Below are 19,285 nucleotides of genomic sequence, written 5' to 3' on the forward strand. Positions count from 1 at the left end.
TTTGTGTTGTCGAAATGTGGTAGTAGAGTAGGGGCCTGAGGGCACACACTTAAGGAGTTATGAAATCTGTTGTGAATGTATTGTAATGTTTTTAAAATTGTAAAACTACCTTAATTTTGCTGGAGCCCAAGAAGAGTAGCTGCTGCCTTGGCTAATGGGGATCCATAACAAATTAAAATGCTCATGTTGGGTTTTTGAGCTAGCGCCCACTTGACTCCCATTCACTCCTTGTCACAGAATCACCCAGAATGTACCACGTGGCCCATTGACGACACATGGGCAATGTACACAATGGGCGTTAATAAGATTAGAATTTTATTTCCCATCTCCTCAAATTACTGTATATCTGACCTAGCAAGGCCAAGCTAAAGCTAACACTAGTAGTTTGGTCTTACTAGCTATAGAATGGATGTTTTTATATAGTTTTAGAGGACGACTAAACTGTTTTTACTAACACATACCTTGCTTCCTATTAATGTGTGTTTGCTTTCTCATGAGGCAGGCAAACCAGGCAGTCAGGAGAGGAAGGTTCCCATTAGATAACACAGCTGTAAAGTCAGATTCCACAGACTGGAGAGGAGGGTGAGCAAAGAAAGAAACCAAGTGCAGAGTGCAGAGTCAAACAACCAACAAGGTGCTGGGGCAACCAAACATAGTTGTTGAGAGTCGTGGTTGATGAGTAAGCTGTAGCTAGGATACCACTGTGACTGACAAGTGAATCCACCTGTCGCAGAGAGCGTGAGGGTTACTGCATGAAATCCGAGGCACAGGGTTGTTTTCACCTGACAAAACAGAGGCAAATGGGCTAGAATTGGGATAGGTACTATGTTAACTTGTCCAATAAGAAACGCCTGCTTTATTTTCCATTGAAAAACGTTTTTCTATGATGTGAAATAAGGAATTTGTCTGGTGAACGCGTTCAGTGCTTCTCCGTTGAAAGTGGTGTGGAAAAGTACTGAGGCAAATGTTGCCGCACCACATTGTTTTCCGGCGACTCTGGACGTGACTGTTAGCTGTTGGTGGCTAAAATAAAGTAAAGGGTCTAAATAACCTAAAGGTTATATATACAATCCCAAATAACCCTTTTTTCTAAGAGTGTAATAATTCATAATCCCTGACAAAGGTTAGCTGCTTTTGTCGCATCAATATGTAACTTTGAGTCACTCTCCGGTAATAGCCTTCAGAGATTTAAGAGCCCTCAAAGCTGATGATTCTCTTTTTTACTGAGGTTTTAGAGTAAGCCCTGAACAAGCCATATTTCGACAGCCATATTGGGCAATGACCTCTGATAACAGGGATGTGGAAAATGCAATCAGCCTGAAAACATCCATGGACCCAACAGAATGTGAATATGCAGTGAGTTCCAAAAGTATTTGAACAGTGACACATGTTTGTTGTTTTGGCTCTGTACTCCTATACTTTGGATTTGAAATGATAATGACAAAGAGGTTAAAGTGCAGACTGTCAGCTTTAATTTGAGGGTATTCTCATCCATATCGGGTGAACTGTTTAGAAACTATAGCACTTTTTGTACATAGTCCCCCCATTTTAGGGGACCAAAACTATTGGGACAAATAGTGTATATGTGTATTAAAGTAGTCAAATGTTTAGTGTTTGGTCCCATATCCCTAGCACGCAATGATTACATCAAGCTTGTTGGATACCTTTACTGTTTGTTTAGGATGTTTCCATTTTTTTTGTAAATAAGAATAGAATATGTTTCTATACATTTCTACCCTAGCTTCCTGGGTCAGATATACAGTACAGTATGGTTTAAGGCACATAAGATTTTTTTTGATGGTTATTTATTTTTTTACCTTTATTTAACCAGGAAGGGCTCATTGAGATTAAAATCTATTTTTCAAGAGCGCCCTGGTGTAAGGGTTTTCTTCTGATGAAGAGGAGTAGTATGAAGGATCGGAGGACCAAAACGCAGCGTGGTAAGTGTTCATGTTTTTTAATGATTAACGAACACTGAACAAAACAATAAACGTGAAGTAAATCAAACCGAAACAGTCCCGTGTGGCACAGACACTAACACGGAAAATAAACACCCACAACTCAAAAGTGAAACCAGGCTACCTAAGTATGATTCTCAATCAGGGACAACGATTGACAGCTGCCTCTGATTGAGAACCATACTAAGCCGAACACAGAAATCCCAAATTATAGAAAAACGAACATAGACAACCCACCCAACTCACACCCTGACCATACTGAAACAAAGACATAATAAAAGAACTAAGGTCAGAACGTGACATTTGTATTATGATCTATATGGATTTACAGAGATATCTATATGGGTTTTATGGCTATTTAGATAATACTGTAGTGTTTAATTATGGTTTATGAATGCAAATGACAAAGAGCTTGGGATAGTAGAGCCTGGGATAGTAGTGATGATTTTCCAAATTGAACTGATGAATGAACAAGCTATTGCAGCTGTCAGACAGGAGCGTTCCAGAAAATTCTGGGACAGACTATTGGCCGGTTCATTCAGGAGTAATATCCTGAGTAAATTAAAATTCCCTAAATAATTAGAAGACCATTAAAGATAGACAGAATAGTGTATTAAAATGATATTGACCAGTGATGTGTAGGCCCGTGGAGGGTGAGGGACTTACGACCCAGTCTGACGGGGGCGGAACAGCCAAGGTCGATCATCAACGCTCCCTTATATTGTATAAGTGACCTTGTCAGAGGAATCAATTACAGTGATAATGACCTTGTAGAAAGAAGCCAAGTTACAGCTAAGGCAGGCACTTTGATATCTGATTTATGCTGAAGTATCTCTACACTCTGTCTGCAACACTTTCACTGCAATGACAGACAGGTATTTGCATATTTCAACTTTGCCTCTGAATTCTTCACCTGGGTGATTCAGAGAAAGCCCTGAGAAACCTGACAGGTTTATCTAAAAATACTAGTAACAATAGAACACAAGTGGAGTTCTGTGTCCATGTAAGTCATTTTGGAGAGATAACGGCAGGTTTTCTGACAGGCATGGAAGAAGAGGGATAGCACGTCTTACTGGTTTGTTTGACTATTGTATGCAAAACATGTAGTTTATACATTCCTCCTCTCTCTCTCTCTCTCTCTCTCTCATTGTGCTCTCACCTGTCTCCCTTTACTGCAGAGTCTCCATGGCAACTCAAGCTTGCACTTGAATGGGGAATCTCTATCTCTCTGCGCTAGTTGTCTGTAATCTGGAAATAGGTCAGTCTTTCCACCTAATCATGTGCTTCTGCCTTCGGGTCAGCTGGAGCCCATGTCTAGCACCTGGTATGTCAACAGAGTCAGGCAGTTCCCCTGTAATTGCTTATTCTACAAGCACTTGACAGTGGTCTGGTCACCAAGTTGTAGAGCACAAGACATACTTACAATATCAACCAATTAGTTGACTGGAACAGTCCCTGTAACACGTGACCAACCTTAACCACATTTCTAAAGCATTGCCCTCTATTTAGAAGTTCCTGCTCAGATGGAACACCCCCAGAGCCTGTCTGTTTTAGTGAGTCATGCCTGGTGTCAAGGTCTCGCTGTTCAGCTGCCCACTGAATCCCTCCCCTCTGTAAGGCACTGACAAACTAAGAGAGAAGAATGGCAGCGCATGACTGTCATTGAAAAGACAATCCACAGCTGACAGGCCAAACACTCCTTTTGAGCTAATAACATTTTACTGCAGATCATAACATAACCTTATTTCTATCGTTGCTCAGCACATTGAAAAACAAAGAGAAGGAGCAAAAAACTTGTGTGCAGAGGGTCCCCTCCTTTATTCAGTTCTTAAAACAAGCTGCCTCTGAAATTTCTCCCCTTGAAATGAAATCTAAAGCTTTGTCGGCGCCGAGGCAACAGCGTTCCACATTCTGTGGCTTTTTTTAGAATGACTCGGCGAGGAGAGAAAGAGAAATGGAGAGAGAGACAGAGAGAGAGAGTGAGAGATAATATGGGAGGAAGAGAGAGAGAGAGGGTGACTTGAAAAGGAGAGAATTAAATGGAGAGGGAAGGGACTTGAGGAGGAGAGCGAGAAAGGAAACAGGAAGGAGAGAGGGAGCTCGAGAGAGATAGGCAGACAGAGAGAGAGAAAGATAGAGCGAGAGAGAGCTAGAGCAAGTGAAGGAGAGAAAGCAGCCGTCGCCCTGTGGGATTTGGAGAAAGGGACTCTTGTTTAAAGAGTACAGGTGGATCCATAAATCAGAGATGAAAGCTGTCGGAGGTGTGATGACGGAGGCAAACATAAGGGCCGCACAGCCAGGGATAAGTGCCTGGTATAGGCTGGGCTCATTATGCACCATTCCTCCTCTCCAAAACAGCCACAGCAGTGCTTTCTCTATGCTACAAAATAATGACTCCGACACCACTGCAGCGAACGGAAACAATCTGAATGTACCTAAACTCTTGGAGTCTGTGGCTAGGTGTGTAATCCATTTTGCTGTGATATGTTGCTCTGTCAAAAAAAACATTGTTTTATATGTTTTGCTTGGCACACTGGTTGGTAGGCAAAATTTACAAACAAATGAATTCTGAGTTAAGTCATGGTTGCAGAAGTAGTATTCAAGGTGAAGGACATGATGTACACATTTCCACTATTACTGCTAAATTGAATGACAATTGACATGTAGTCATTACTAAATGTATCTGATAAACCAACAGTTTAACTTACCCTTTCAACAATTCAACCTCCCTCTCAGATGACTCCAATTCCTGGAGGTGTTGGTAGGCGGGGCCAGAATGTTTGGATCCTCCAACTGGATTTCGTCTTCCTCTGGGTATGGGCGGAGTTTTACGAGGTACTGACCAATGGGTGGCTTTACTTATCTGGTCTGGACTATGAGACAGGGAGCTGCTTCTAAAATCAAACACAGGGACAGGGATCAAAAGTGATTTTTGTCACTTAAAGGTATTCTGTATGATACATCACATTAACTGTAGCCTACCATGGTTATGTTACTATCTCTATTGTGAGCCATCACATGGCTGTGGATGAGAAGATTTAACACCAGGAGTTCCCTCGTCCAGAAAATGAACAACTGAAAATTCACATCAAAACTGCCACAAGGCAACACACAGCTAGAATGCCCATGATATTCAGAGGAACAACATAAACTATTAAAGACAGATTATTGGACAAGTGTGGCTGATTGTCAATCCATCAGGGATAAAAGGAATCATGCCATTTCTCCAGTCAATTAAACTAGAGTTTCCCTTGTCACACAACGTTTGTGTCCCTCTGCTAATATTTCCTGTTTCCTGCTGCAGTGTGGGTTTTTGGAATTCTGCTGTGTTTTGACATGATTGAGGTTTGGGGTGTGAAGTGATTGATTTATCATGTGCAGTGAGGACTTTGAAGACTTCTCTCTGTGTCCCAGATCATATTTTTATTGCTAGTTTATCTCTAATGCACATAAAATGCTTATAGACAATTAAAGCACATGTCATTTCATTTCAGATAAGCCTTGCAACTAACCAGCTGCCAAAGGAGTGAGGATAGAACAATGCGATACACAAATAGTTCCTAGACACAAAATCCACTAAAGAGCTTGTCAAGTTTCAAGCTGTTTTGGAAACATATCTTCACTTCCATTTGCTGAAAACTGTATCCAAATGCCCCCTAAGCCGACACAATTCCAATCATACAAACTGAGATGATCCTTTAAAGTCCACTTATGGCAAGGTCAAGGACTGTAAGCAAACAATATACAATCCAGCCACAGAAAATAAAAGGGGAATCAAATTGTTGTCGGATCTTAAAACGTAAAAAACAGGCGGGTGTGGATTAAGCCAAACAGACATAAAATGATTTGTTTATCTGTAATCCCAACAGACATGCATGGAAGGCTAAGGCACACACACACACACACACACACACACACACACACGCTGTTCCCAGAGCTTTATATATGGCTAGCGCTGACATTTGAATCATATGGGATTTTGAATAATGTAGGTCTACGCAGTTATACATCTTTTGCCTACATGTGGTCTTCCAGTAAGCTAATGTCGTATAATGATTTAAGACACAACAGATCATTCCATTAGCGCATTATTCCGCAATGTGGAAATTTACTCAATGTAATATAGCAGTTGGCTCATAAAGAACATTTAATGTAGTTGGAGTCAGATCTCTGACCCTTCGCTGGCATGTTCATCCCGGTTACAGATATGCGCATTAAACTGTTTATCTACAATTTAATTACTATCATTCATTAAAACATACAATAAATCCACAATTATCTCCGGCTGCACTGTAATGTGGTTAATTTGATTTCTCTCTTCTCTGCGTCTCTGTGAATTACTGTAAGGGGCATAGAACCAATCCTCATAGCACATTATTAGGATAATCATTATGATTTTTGTCCTTGTACAATGTTGTTCCACAAAGAAGTATGCATCATTCAGACCACTGAGATCTATGTGTGAACATCATACCTGTAATGTTTTCCTGAGCCAGGACCTCTGGAGTCGTCGGTAGGAGTGGCGTTGCACTGGGAAAAGCTGGACTTGCAAACAACTCCCTCATGTGGCTGGGAGGACCTATTACAATACTGCAAAATAAACAGACATTTAAAAACATATAACCTATTACTGTATCAGCATGAATCTATATTGATTAGACGGATCATATTGCTTGTTTAGGCATACAATAAAAATATGTTTGGACTATGCAAATAGTTAAGTACAGGTAGGCACAGATGTTTTCTTTTTAGCACTCCATTTCCAGAGTCAGTATGGAATTGCCATGTTCTTTTGGAGGCATATCTAAAAATGTACATCACTTAACATAACCCAGTGTGCTCACACACAATCCCCCCTTTGATTGTCACAGCGTGAGGTAGACCATTACGGGACTAGAGAAGAATGATTACAGGAATCTAAATGGCATTCCTGCTCTCTATATCTATTCCACTCTCCTTCCTCTATTTTGCTGTGTCAATGAGGGAGAACGGAAGAGAAATTGAAATTGAAGTAGAACTATACATCTCAAGTGTAGCATAGGAATGCTGATAGTTGATAAAGGAGTGATGTAGAGGAGGAGAGCCACTATAATTGGATATTACGTCCGGACAGACAGCAGATTAACCCAAGGAGGTTCCTGGTACCACTATCCCTGATAGCAACGATGCATTAATCCAAGATAAGATTATATTAAATAATTTCTCAGATTTCTTTTATTATTGTCGCCTAGAGCGCGAGCATGATCTATTAGGAATTCCTCACACTGAGAGCCATTTCTGATAATGGAGCTCTAATAATGAATTCACTGACACAATATAAATAATACTAGGTCAAGTATAAATGGTTCCAATAAGGATGTAAGAATCTGGGTTAAATAGATGGACTCATGCAGCAATTTGCTATCCAACCAGTTTAACTTGTTGGGGAGCTCAATTAACAGTACACGCAGACAATGATGATCTAGAATTACAGAAAAAGCTATTGGTGTAAGGACAGACGCTTGGAGACGAGATGCATGTACAGGGAGTGAACAATTAATACATATCTGACAAGAAACAAACAAGGACAGCGTCTGAACAGGGGACACATAGCAACAATAATGCTGACACGGGGAACAAACTGAGGAACAGACAGATATGGAAGGGACCATCAACAAAGTGAAGGAGTCCAGGTGAGTCCAATATTGCGCTGATGCGCATAATGATGGTGACAGGTGTGTGTAATGTTAGCAGTCTGGTGCCCTCGAGTGCCAGGGAGGGGGAGCGGGAGAGCTTGACTGGCCGGCCGAGACATGGGAGTCAGACAAGCCGGCTGAGGCATGGAATCCCAACAAGCCGGCTAAGGCGTGGGAGCCAGACGATATGGCTGAGACGTGGGAGCCCGACGGGCTGGCTGAGGCACGGGAGCCTGACGAGACGGCTGAGGCATGACGTGGGGTGCGAGCCTGCCGAGCCAACCGAGGCACCCCTGGTTCCTTTGGCAGAGGCACCACACATCACCAACAAAACAAAAAACTCCTTGATGCTTCAAATTGTGGTGTCAGCATTCTGTAGGTACAGACACTTGGAGACGGGAAGCAAGTGCAGGGAGTGAATATTTAATTAATAAAACATTAAACAATGAACAACATAATGACAATAATGCTGACACAGGGAACAAACTGAGGAACAGACAGATAAAGGAGGGGCAATCAACAAAGTGAAGGAGTCCAGGTGAGTCCAATATTGTGCTGTTGCGTGTAATGATGGTTACATGTGTGCGTAATGATGGGTAGCCTGGTGCCCTCAAGCGCCAAGGAGAGGGAGTGGGAGCAGGTGTGAGAATTGGAGGTATTTCAACAGAGAACTGGATGACTCCTTAACCTTAAGACTAGACATGTCTCTGAGTCTGATCCACCTTTTAAAGTATCCAGTGTGCACATTGCATGACCAAAATGAGAGACCTGTAACTTGTTTCTTAATAGCAAGAAGGTGACCTTCAAGGATTTCCTGCAGATCTTCTATGGCATTCTCATTATTTTTACACCATATCAATGGTGCCTACTACTGTGCCCTGTCTATCCTCTTCCTGTCCACTGCTGCCAGGGCTGACTTTGTCATTTTGATGGGGAAACAGCATGAGCCCTGACTAAGTAAAGGAGATGTCATCATGACTTCTCAGCTGTATGACTAATAGCAGGATAGTGAGCTCATTAGGTAGACTCTTGCTATCTATTCCTTGTCCTAAGCTGACCTTCCATTTGGATACTTGGATCTTGGACAAATATGGGTCCTTGACTTGTACCTGGTTCTTTCAGAATAATCAATACTGATACATTTATCACAACATTAATAAGGAGGCATGGATTTCAAATACACAACATTAAATTAATGCAGCAAGATTACACATATTACTATAATTCAAATGTGATTTTGAATTAATCAAGCCAAATTAATGTATTATTCAGGAAAGCAACTTTGGTTTTAGAAGTGTGTGTGTGGGGGGGGCATAACCTGGCAGGGGGTCTTCCCTCAGAATTTTTTGGGGTATGTATAGCTAATTTCCTGCATGAGTAGTCTTTTCTTTCAACCAATCAATTGGTCGAACATTTTAAATGTGTATTTTTCCATATATAGAAACACCCTATGTGTTTTAATCAAATCAACTGTAAGTACTGAACTTGTCTGATGCTTTAAGCACGCTGTTTGATTAAATAATGAAGACACACAAAAGAGATCAAGATAGCTGAACCAGAAGAAAAAAGCCTTTTCTGGACCTTCCTTCTCCCGCTGCTGCTAGCCTTCGTAGATTCTGCTCTCATGACTCTCTCTCCTGGGTGAGGATCGAAGGGACCATCAGCAAGGCCAATGGACGACAGACTCTCTCTCCTGGGGGAGTTGGCCCGGTTTTATGACTTCAAAACCTCACCATAAATACCTGGCAGAAACTCATGAATGTCTGAGTGTTACAGAGAGACTCTTGCCAAAGAACTTAAAGACTGTCTAACATAATAACTGTATCTCTGAGGGTGTACACATTGTAGTTATCAGATTTGCATCTAAATGTTGTATAAAATTCATTATTAAGTACAATAATACTTTTGTGGAGATAACAATGTGATTTTAGCCATCTAAATGAGAATTGTTTTTCATATCAACTTTTGCTCAGTCAGTAACCACGAACAAGCGAGTACAGACATTGTGTCGGCATGATGGAATGCCCCCTTTTTACCCAAGGAAAAAAGGACTTGTAACCAAATGTACGTTAGATTAGAGAATGTGAGGACGTGTTCCACACGTTGAAATAGTTGAAATTTAAATACAGACCAGACAGTGTAGAGCGGTAGCTACACAGCTGACAAATGGTTTAAAACAAAAACACCAGAAAATGGTAAGACCCTCTGAAACTCTCGAGTGAAGAAGATAAAGACTACACCGGAACATTCAGTCTGCAACTGTTTAAGTACTGGTACTCTAGTAAACTCGACCAAAGACCACTGCTTGTGTAACAGCTGGAGTATCTCTTCTAACGAGCACTCTTAGACAAAGAAGCCTACAACTGTAAAGAACAGTTTCCTCTCACCACCATTGGTACTGCCGAAGGATACTTTCTAAGATCAAATTTAAAGGACACTCTAACACAGAACCCAAACCGGCTGTGTGCATGCACCAGCGTGCGCTATAGTGCAAAAATGCATTTTGTCCCGCAGGTCAAAATATCAAAACAAACTCTGAACCAATGACATTAATTTGGGGACAGGTCGGAAAACATTAAACATGTCTGGCAATTTAGCTAGTTAGCTTGCACTTGCTAGCAAATTTGTCCTATTTAGCTAGCTTGCTGTTGCTAGTTAATTTGTCCTGGCATATAAAGATTGGGTTGGTATTTTACCTGAAATGCACAAGGTCCTCGACTCCGACAATTAATCCACACATAAAATGGTCAACCGAATCGTTTCAACCGTATCTCTCCTCCATCCAGGCTTTTTCATCTTTGAACTTATATGGTGATTGGCATCTACACTTTCATAGTATTACCACGACAACCGGAAAAACAGTTTGTCTTTCAATCACCCACGTGGGTATAACCAATGAGGAGATGGGAGAGGCAGGACTTGCAGCGCGATCTGCATCAGAAATAGGAATTACTTTTGCACACGCGAGCAGTGTGCGCAAGCAGTGTGGGTGCAATAGTTAAATAACATATATTCCTACATTTATTTAGCAACGCACACTCACGCGATGCGAGCGGTGTAGTCAGAGTATTACGACAAAGAAGCCAACTACAACAAAGAAGAACATTGTGACTTCTGGTGAACAACCAGAGACTTACACAACCAGAGATACATCAAACAACTTCTCATAGACAGTGTAGCTTTAATTCAATACCCTGCTTGTGAATTTTGATCAAAGATTGAGTTGTAACGAGTACATTTAGCATTTAGCGTAGCGCATTTGCATTTCCAGGGGCATACTTGGGACGTCTGCGTGTCAAGTATTCTCAAGAAGTTAAAGCTAGTGGGGGAGATAAGTATTTCTAGTTTCAGAGATTTTTGTAGTTCGTTCCAGCATTGGCAGCAGAGCACTGGAAGGAGAGGCGACCAAAGGAATAATTGGTTTTGGGTGTGACCAGAGAGATATACCTGCTGGAGCGCATGGTACAGGGGGGTGCTGCTATGGTGACCAGCGAGTTGAGATAAGGGGGGACTTTACCTAGCAGGGTCTTGTAGATGACCTGTAGCCAGTGGGTTTGGCGACGAGTATGAAGCGAGGGCCAGCCAACCAGAGCGTACAGGTCACAGTGGAGGGTAGTATATGGGGCTTTGGTGACAAAACAGATGGCACTGTGATAGACTGCATCCAATTTATTGTGTAGGGAATTGGAGGCTATTTTGTAAATGACATTGCCGAAGTCGAGGATTGCTAGGATGTTCACTTTTACAAGGGCATGTTTGGCAGCATGAGTGAAGGTTGCTTTGTTGCAAAATTCTAGATGTAACTTTGGATTCGAGATGTTTGATGTGAGTCTGGAAGGAGAGTTTACAGTCTAACCAGACACCTAGGTATTTGTAGTTGCCCACATATTCTAAGTCAGAGCCGTCCAGAGTAGTGATGTTGGACAGGCGGGCAGATAAAGGCAGCGATCGGGTGAAGAGCATGTTTTACTTGTATTTCAGAGCAATTGGAGGCCACGGAAGGAGAGTTGGCATTGAAGCCCGTCTGGAGGGTTGTTAACACAGTGTCCAAAGAAAGGCCAGAAGTATACAGAATGGTGTCGTCTGCGTAGAGGTTGTTCAGAGACTCACCAGCAGCAAGAGCGACATCGTTGATGTACACAGAGAAGAGAGTTGGTCCTAGAATTGAACCCTGTGGCACCCCCATTGAGACTGCCAGAGGCCCGGACAACAGACCCTTCGATTTGATACACTGAACTCTATCAGAGAAGTAGTTGGCGAACCAGGCGAGGCAATTATTTGAGAAACCAAGGCTGTCGAGTCTGCCGATGTGGTGATCGACAGAGTCGAAAGCCTTGGCCAGGTCAATGAATACGGCTGCACAGTATTGCTTCTTAAGATATCGTTTAGGACCTTGAGAGTGGCTGAGGTGCACCCATGACTAGCTCTGAAACCAGATTGCATAGCGGAGATTACCGACCATTCGAAATGGTCGGTAATCTGTTTGTTGACTTGGCTTTCGAAGACCTTAGAAAGGCAGGGTAGGATAGATATAGGTCTGTAGCAGTTTGGATCAAGAGCGTACCCCCTTTGAAGAGGGGGCTGACCGCAGCTGCTTTCCAATCTTTGGGAATCTCAGACGACACGAAAGAGAGATTGAACTAGTAATAGGGGTGGCAACAATTTCGGCAGATCATTTTAGAAAGAAAGGGTCCAGATTGTCTAGGCTGGCTGATTTGTAGGGGTCCAGATTTTGCAGCTCTTCGCAGAACATCAGCTGACTGGATTTGGGAGAAGGAGAAATGGGGAAGGCTTGGGCGAGTTGCTGTGGGGGGTGCAGTGTTGTTGACCGGGGTAGGGGTAGCCAGGTGGAAAGCATGGCCAGCTGTAGAAAAATGCTTATTGAAATTCTCAATTATAGTGGATTTATCGGTGGTGACAGTGTTTCCTATCTTCAGTGCAGTGGGCAGCTGGGTGGAGGTGTTCTTAGTCTCCATGGACATTACAGTGTCCCAGAACTTTTTTGAGTTTGTGTTGCAGGAAGCACATTTCTGCTTGAAAAAGCTAGCCTTTGCTTTTCTAACTGCCTGTGTATATTGGTTTCTAGCTTCCCTAAAAATGTGCATATCACTGGGGCTGTTCGATGCTAATGCAGAACGCCATAGGATGTTTTTGTGTTGGTTAAGGGCAGTCGGGTCTGGAGAGAACCAAGGGCTATATCTGTTCCTGGTTCTAAATTTCTTGAATGGGGCATGATACAAAAAATAACCAGGCATCCTCTACTGACGGGATGAGATCAATATCCTTCCAGGATACCCCGGCCAGGGCGATTAGAAAGGCCTGCTCGCTGAAGTGTTTCAGGGAGCGTTTGACAGTGATGAGTGGAGGTCGTTTGATCGCTGACCCATTACGGATGCAGGCAATGAGGCAGTGATCGCTGAGATCTTGGTTGAAAACAGCAAAGGTGTATTTAGAGGGCAAGTTGGTTAGGATGATATCTATGAGGGTGCCCGTGTTTACGGCTTTTGAGTGGTACCTGGTAGGTTCTTTGATAATTTGTGTGAGATTGAGGGCATCAATCTTATATTGTAGGATGGCTGGGGTGTTAAGAATGTTCCAGTTTAGGTCGCCTAGCAGCACGAGCTCTGAAGATAGATGGGGGGCAATCAGTTCATATATGGTGTCCAGAGCATAGCTGGGGGCAGAGGGTGGTCTATAGCAGGTGGCAAAGGTGAGAGACTTGTTTTTAGAGAGGTGGATTTTTAAAAGTAGAAGTTCAAATTGTTTGGGTACAGACTTGGATAGTAGGACAGAGCTCTGCAGGCTATCTTTGCAGTAGATTGCAACACCGCCCCCTTTGGCCATTCTATCTTGTCTGAAAATGTTGTAGTTAAGGATGAACATTTCAGAATTTTTGGTGGTCTTCCTAAGCCAGGATTCAGACAAGGCTAGAACATCTGGGTTGGCAGAGTGTGCTAAAGCAGTGAATAAAACAAACTTAGGGAGGAGGCTTCTAATGTTAACATGTATGAAACCAAGGCTATTACGGTTACAGAAGTTATCATAAGAGAGCGCCTGGGGAATAGGAGTGGAGCTAGGCACTGCAGGGCCTGGATTCACCTCTACATCACCAGAGGAACAGAGGAGGAGTAGGATAAGGGTAAGGCTAAAAACTAGGAGAATTGGTCGTCTCGAATGTCTGGAACAGAGAGTTAAAGGAGGTTTCTGGGGGCGATAAAATAGCTTCAAGGTATATTGTACAGACAAAGGTATGGTAGGATGTGAATACAGTGGAGGTAAAGGTATTGAGTGATGATGAGAGAGATATTGTCTCTAGAAACATGATTGAAACCAGGTGATGTCATCGCATGTGTGGTTGGTGGAAATGAAATGTTGGATAACGTATAGTGAGCAGGGCTAGAGGCTCTACAGTGAAATAAGCCAATAAACACTAACCAGAACAGCAATGGACAAGGCATATTGACATTAAGGAGAGGCATGCTTAGTCGAGTGATCATAAGGGTCCAGTGAGTAGTGAGGTTGGTTGGGGTCACGGCGATTCAGAGAGCTAGCCGTGCCATCGGCAGCAAGCTAGCATAGGGTTGAGGTTTGTTTTTAGCCACCTCGTGCGTTTCCATCGGTAGATTAGTGGGGTTCCGTGTGGTAGAGGGGATCAATCCAATTGGCAAAATAGATATAGTTATAATGACCCAAGAAAAATTATCCGAATAGACCTATTCAGATGGCAGCTGATAAGACAGCTAACGATTAACTGGCCGTAGATGGGCGTTCAGGTAACGTCGCAACCGAGGGGCCAGTTGGATAACTCCCTCGTGGAGATAACTTTGGTAGTCCAGTCGTGAAGGCCCGGTGGGGCTCCGCATTGGCAGTAAAACGGGTCCGGATAGATGATTGTAGCCCAGGAGTGGCTGATGGAACTCTTCAGCTGGCTAGCTCCGGAAAAATTGACCCCAAAACTCAAACATGAAACATATTTCTCAGTGTTTTACACTTACAGCACAGGAATTACATTTCTGAGTGCATGATATTCAGTTTCACTGGCATATAGGATGTTCTATGGACGGTCTTAAACTGCAGTAATTTATGTCTGAGATTATATGAACATGACTGGGCATTCAAACAAACCTGTATCCATTCATCATCATCAATATTATGCTTTGTAATCACTGTGCACCATGACAGTGTAGTCTGTAGAACTGTGTCTGTGTGAAAAGTAGGGAATTAGCTATAAGTAGTACCTAGCCAGTTAGTATTATTGAATTACTATGGGTTTATGATCTACACACACTTCAGTGGGTATTGTAGGCAGGTAACCATGCCACAATTAAGATCAAATATTGTAGATGGGCAACGTATGTGAATAGGCAACATTTCATTCTGAAGTCAGAGTTTATTTTCTCTCGCTTCAGCTCAAATAATGGCCACCATTGATTAAGAAAATGTACATAATTGTACATGGTTGCATGCTGCATACATAATTGTGCATTCTTTGCATACTGTCTGTTGACGCTTGCATCGAAAAAATGCTTAAAAATCTGTAAAAATGGAGTACTCATTTTAGAAGTGCCCTCTGTGCTCCATTTTACATACTTCGATTTGGACTCATTTGCGTGCTCATAGTATGGTAGTATGCATTTTGAGAAACACCCATTAGCTAACATTACACGTCAGTTACAATACTAGCTCAGCACTGGGAAAAAAATACTCAAACAGCAGTTGCCTTGCCAGCTAGATCAGTCAAATAAAGAGCAACCAGTTTCTGCTCTGCTTGCTTTTACAACTTTGAGACAAAATGCAACACATAGACAGTGTATTCACATCGACAGCAGTAGCAGACAGCAGCACCGTGCTGGTCAGAAGCTTTGCCTTCATACAGCCTGTCCACAAACTCTGTGGTGTCTGTGTGTTCCTAAATAATCCAGCCCGGTTGAAACCGCCAAACAGTCTACTTGACTGCTCTGAGGTCTCCACATGTTCCTAAAGCACACCGATGACACCTTTTTTTAATAACAGGTCAATGATAAAACTGGGGAGACAAAAATTCAATTTTAGAATAGTGAGTCATGTCACCCCCCATCCCAATTGAAAGTTGAGCCACTGTTATTATTGTTTGCTGAATGCAATATTAATTTTCAAATTGATGGTAATAAAGTGTTATGACATTTCAGAAATCTCTAGACTAGAGAGGGAGGGAGGAAGGAAATTAGGATGCATGAAAAAATGTGACACGCTCCCACACAATGGGACTATGAAATGTCTTATTTTCAAAATAGACAGCTTCAAGGGCTAAATATTACACAAGGAAGAATTGCACCATGTCTGCTTTGTAAAAAATAGAGAGAGAAGCTCATGGTTTTAAAGCTTTTAAAAGAGAGTCAGACATGGCTGCAGACAAGCATCATCTCACTGTTAATCCCTAGAAGCTCTCAGTCTCACATCAGAATTAGACATTCATCCATGTTTTCAAATGTCAAATTCCGAAGTTGTTCCAAACGTCACCTTTACGAAAAAAGATTGCAGTCAGAATGCAGTATAACTGAAGTACACAGCAGTATAACAGCAGTAGAACTGCAGTATGCGGAAAATACTCATCCAAAATAACATTTTTTTTTACTGTAGTATTTTTTCAGTGTAACAGCAGTAAGAATGCAGTTTATTCTGCAATTACTGTGTCCAAAATACCACAGGTGACTGCAGTTACTGAACTTTTACTGCAGTTTCAAATCTGCCCCCCCAAAATTATAAAGGCACATTTTGTCATGCCCTGACCTTAGAGAGCCTTTTTATGTTTCTATTTGGTTTGGTCAGGGTGTGATTTGGGTGGGCATTCTTCAGTGCCTTGCGAAAGTATTCGGCCCCCTTGAACTTTGCGACCTTTTGCCACATTTCAGGCTTCAAACATAAAGATATAAAACTGTATTTTTTTGTGAAGAATCAACAACAAGTGGGACACAATCATGAAGTGGAACGACATTTATTGGATATTTCAAACTTTTTTAACAAATCAAAAACTGAAAAATTGGGCGTGCAAAATTATTCAGCCCCCTTAATTTAATACTTTGTAGCGCCACCTTTTGCTGCGATTACAGCTGTAAGTCGCTTGGGGTATGTCTCTATCAGTTTTGCACATCGAGAGACTGACATTTTTTCCCATTCCTCCTTGCAAAACAGCTCGAGCTCAGTGAGGTTGGATGGAGAGCATTTGTGAACAGCAGTTTTCAGTTCTTTCCACAGATTCTCGATTGGCTTCAGGTCTGGACTTTGACTTGGCCATTCTAACACCTGGATATGTTTATTTTTGAACCATTCCATTGTAGATTTTGCTTTATGTTTTGGATCATTGTCTTGTTGGAAGACAAATCTCCGTCCCAGTCTCAGGTCTTTTGCAGACTCCATCAGGTTTTCTTCCAGAATGGTCCTGTATTTGGCTCCATCCATCTTCCCATCAATTTTAACCATCTTCCCTGTCCCTGCTGAAGAAAAGCAGGCCCAAACCATGATGCTGCCACCACCATGTTTGACAGTGGGGATGATGTGTTCAGGGTGATGAGCTGTGTTGCTTTTATGCCAAACATAACGTTTTGCATTGTTGCCAAAAAGTTCAATTTTGGTTTCATCTGACCAGAGCACCTTCTTCCACATGTTTGGTGTGTCTCCCAGGTGGCTTGTGGCAAACTTTTTATGGATATCTTTAAGAAATGGCTTTCTTCTTGCCACTCTTCCATAAAGGCCAGATTTGTGCAATATACGACTGATTGCTGTCCTATGGACAGAGTCTCCCACCTCAGCTGTAGATCTCTGCAGTTCATCCAGAGTGATCATGGGCCTCTTGGCTGCATCTCTGATCAGTCTTTTCCTTGTATGAGCTGAAAGTTTAGAGGGACGGCCAGGTCTTGGTAGATTTGCAGTGGTCTGATACTCCTTCCATTTCAATATTATCGCTTGCACAGTGCTCCTTGGGATGTTTAAAGCTTGGGAAATCTTTTCGTATCCAAATCCGGCTTTAAACTTCTTCACAACAGTATCTCGGACCTGCCTGGTGTGTTCCTTGTTCTTCATGATGCTCTCTGCGCTTTTAACGGACCTCTGAGACTATCACAGTGCAGGTGCATTTATACGGAGACTTGATTACACACAGGTGGATTGTATTTATCATCATTAGTCATTTAGGTCAACATTGGATCATTCAGAGATCCTCACTGAACTTCTGGAGAGAGTTTGCTGCACTGAAAGTAAAGGGGCTGAATAATTTTGCACGCCCAATTTTTCAGTTTTTGATTTGTTAATTAAAAAAGTTTGAAATATCCAATAAATGTCGTTCCACTTCATGATTGTGTCCCACTTGTTGTTGATTCTTCACAAAAAAATACAGTTTTATATCTTTATGTTTGAAGCCTGAAATTTGGCAAAAGGTCGCAAAGTTCAAGGGGGCCGAATACTTTCGCAAGGCACTGTATGTGTTGTATTTCTTTGTGTTTGGCCGAGTGTGGTTCCCAATCAGAGGCACCTGTCTATCGTCGTGTCTGATTGGGAATCATACTTAGGAAGCCTTTTTTCCCACCTATGTTGTGGGATCTTGTCCTTGTACTGTTGCTGTTGATCCCTACAAGGCTGTACGTTTCGGTGGTTCTCGCTTTCCTGTTGTTGTTGTGGTTATCATTAAAGGATATGCATCTTGGTCTAATTCCACCAACGACGATCGTCACACATTTTGAAGTGTTTAAGGTTAAGTTTATGGATTAACTCCACATTTTTAAGGTTACGTTTAAGTTTAGGCATTAACCCCTAGAATCAATTGACACACCGGTGCATCAGTCTAAATTACATAACAAAAAAATCCCCATCAAAATCAGTCAGTTTAAGCTAGAGATATCTGTTGTTTTGCATTGGATGCGTCTCAATCAACCGCATCCGGCAGTTTCGCACTTCCGCACCTGCGGTGAAAGGTGGCAGACCATGAGACATCCCTAAAATCGGTCTTCTCATGAAAACGGTTCACAAGTGTCACAGGACTTGTCTGAAGGTAACCGGTATCGGCTGTAAACAATGTATGGAAGTATGTAGGTAGTTTCATGCCTAACCCAAAAAAGGGTTGAAATACGTGTAAAATAAATAAATAAACATATATATACAGTATCAGTCAAAAGTTTGGACACACCAACTCATTAATGGGTTTTTCCAACAGTCTTGAAGGAGTTCCCACATATGCTGAGCACTTGTTGGCTGCTTTTCCTTCACTCCGCGGTCCAATTCATCCCAAACCATCTCAATTGGGTTGAAGTCGAGTGATTGTGGAGGCCAAGTCATCTGATGCAGCACTCCATCACTCTCCTTGTTCGAATAGCCCTTACACAGCCTTGAGGTGTGTTTTGGGTCATTGTCCTGTTGAAAAACAAGTGATAGTGTCACTAAGCGCAAACCAGATGGGATGGCATATAGCTTCAGAATGCTGTGGTAGCCATGCTGGTTAAGTGTGCCTTGATTTCTAAATAAATCACTGACAGTGTCACCAGCAAAGCCCCCTCACACCATCACACCTCCTCCTCCATGCTTCACGGTGGAAATCACACATACCGAGATCATCCGTTCACCTACTCTGCGTTTCACAAACATACAGTGTTTGGAACCAAAAATCTCACATTTGGACCCATC

The 19,285-nt window shown here is 42.2% G+C and overlaps 1 protein-coding gene across 1 annotated transcript in view; it reads right to left on the reverse strand.

The window, feature by feature from the left end:
- LOC139381571 (pro-neuregulin-3, membrane-bound isoform-like) overlaps window positions 1–19,285 on the reverse strand; it is a 513,481-nt gene that overhangs the window by 11,578 nt on the left and 482,618 nt on the right. The window contains exons 7-8 of the mRNA XM_071125214.1: window positions 6,433–6,548; window positions 4,667–4,852 (exon numbers count right to left, since the gene is read on the reverse strand). Coding sequence (XP_070981315.1) covers window positions 4,667–4,852; window positions 6,433–6,548 — 302 coding nt within the window. The remainder of the gene's footprint in view (window positions 1–4,666; window positions 4,853–6,432; window positions 6,549–19,285) is intronic.

The sequence above is a fragment of the Oncorhynchus clarkii genome, chromosome 23 (assembly GCF_045791955.1).
Source record: "Oncorhynchus clarkii lewisi isolate Uvic-CL-2024 chromosome 23, UVic_Ocla_1.0, whole genome shotgun sequence".
Lineage (NCBI taxonomy): Eukaryota > Metazoa > Chordata > Actinopteri > Salmoniformes > Salmonidae > Oncorhynchus > Oncorhynchus clarkii.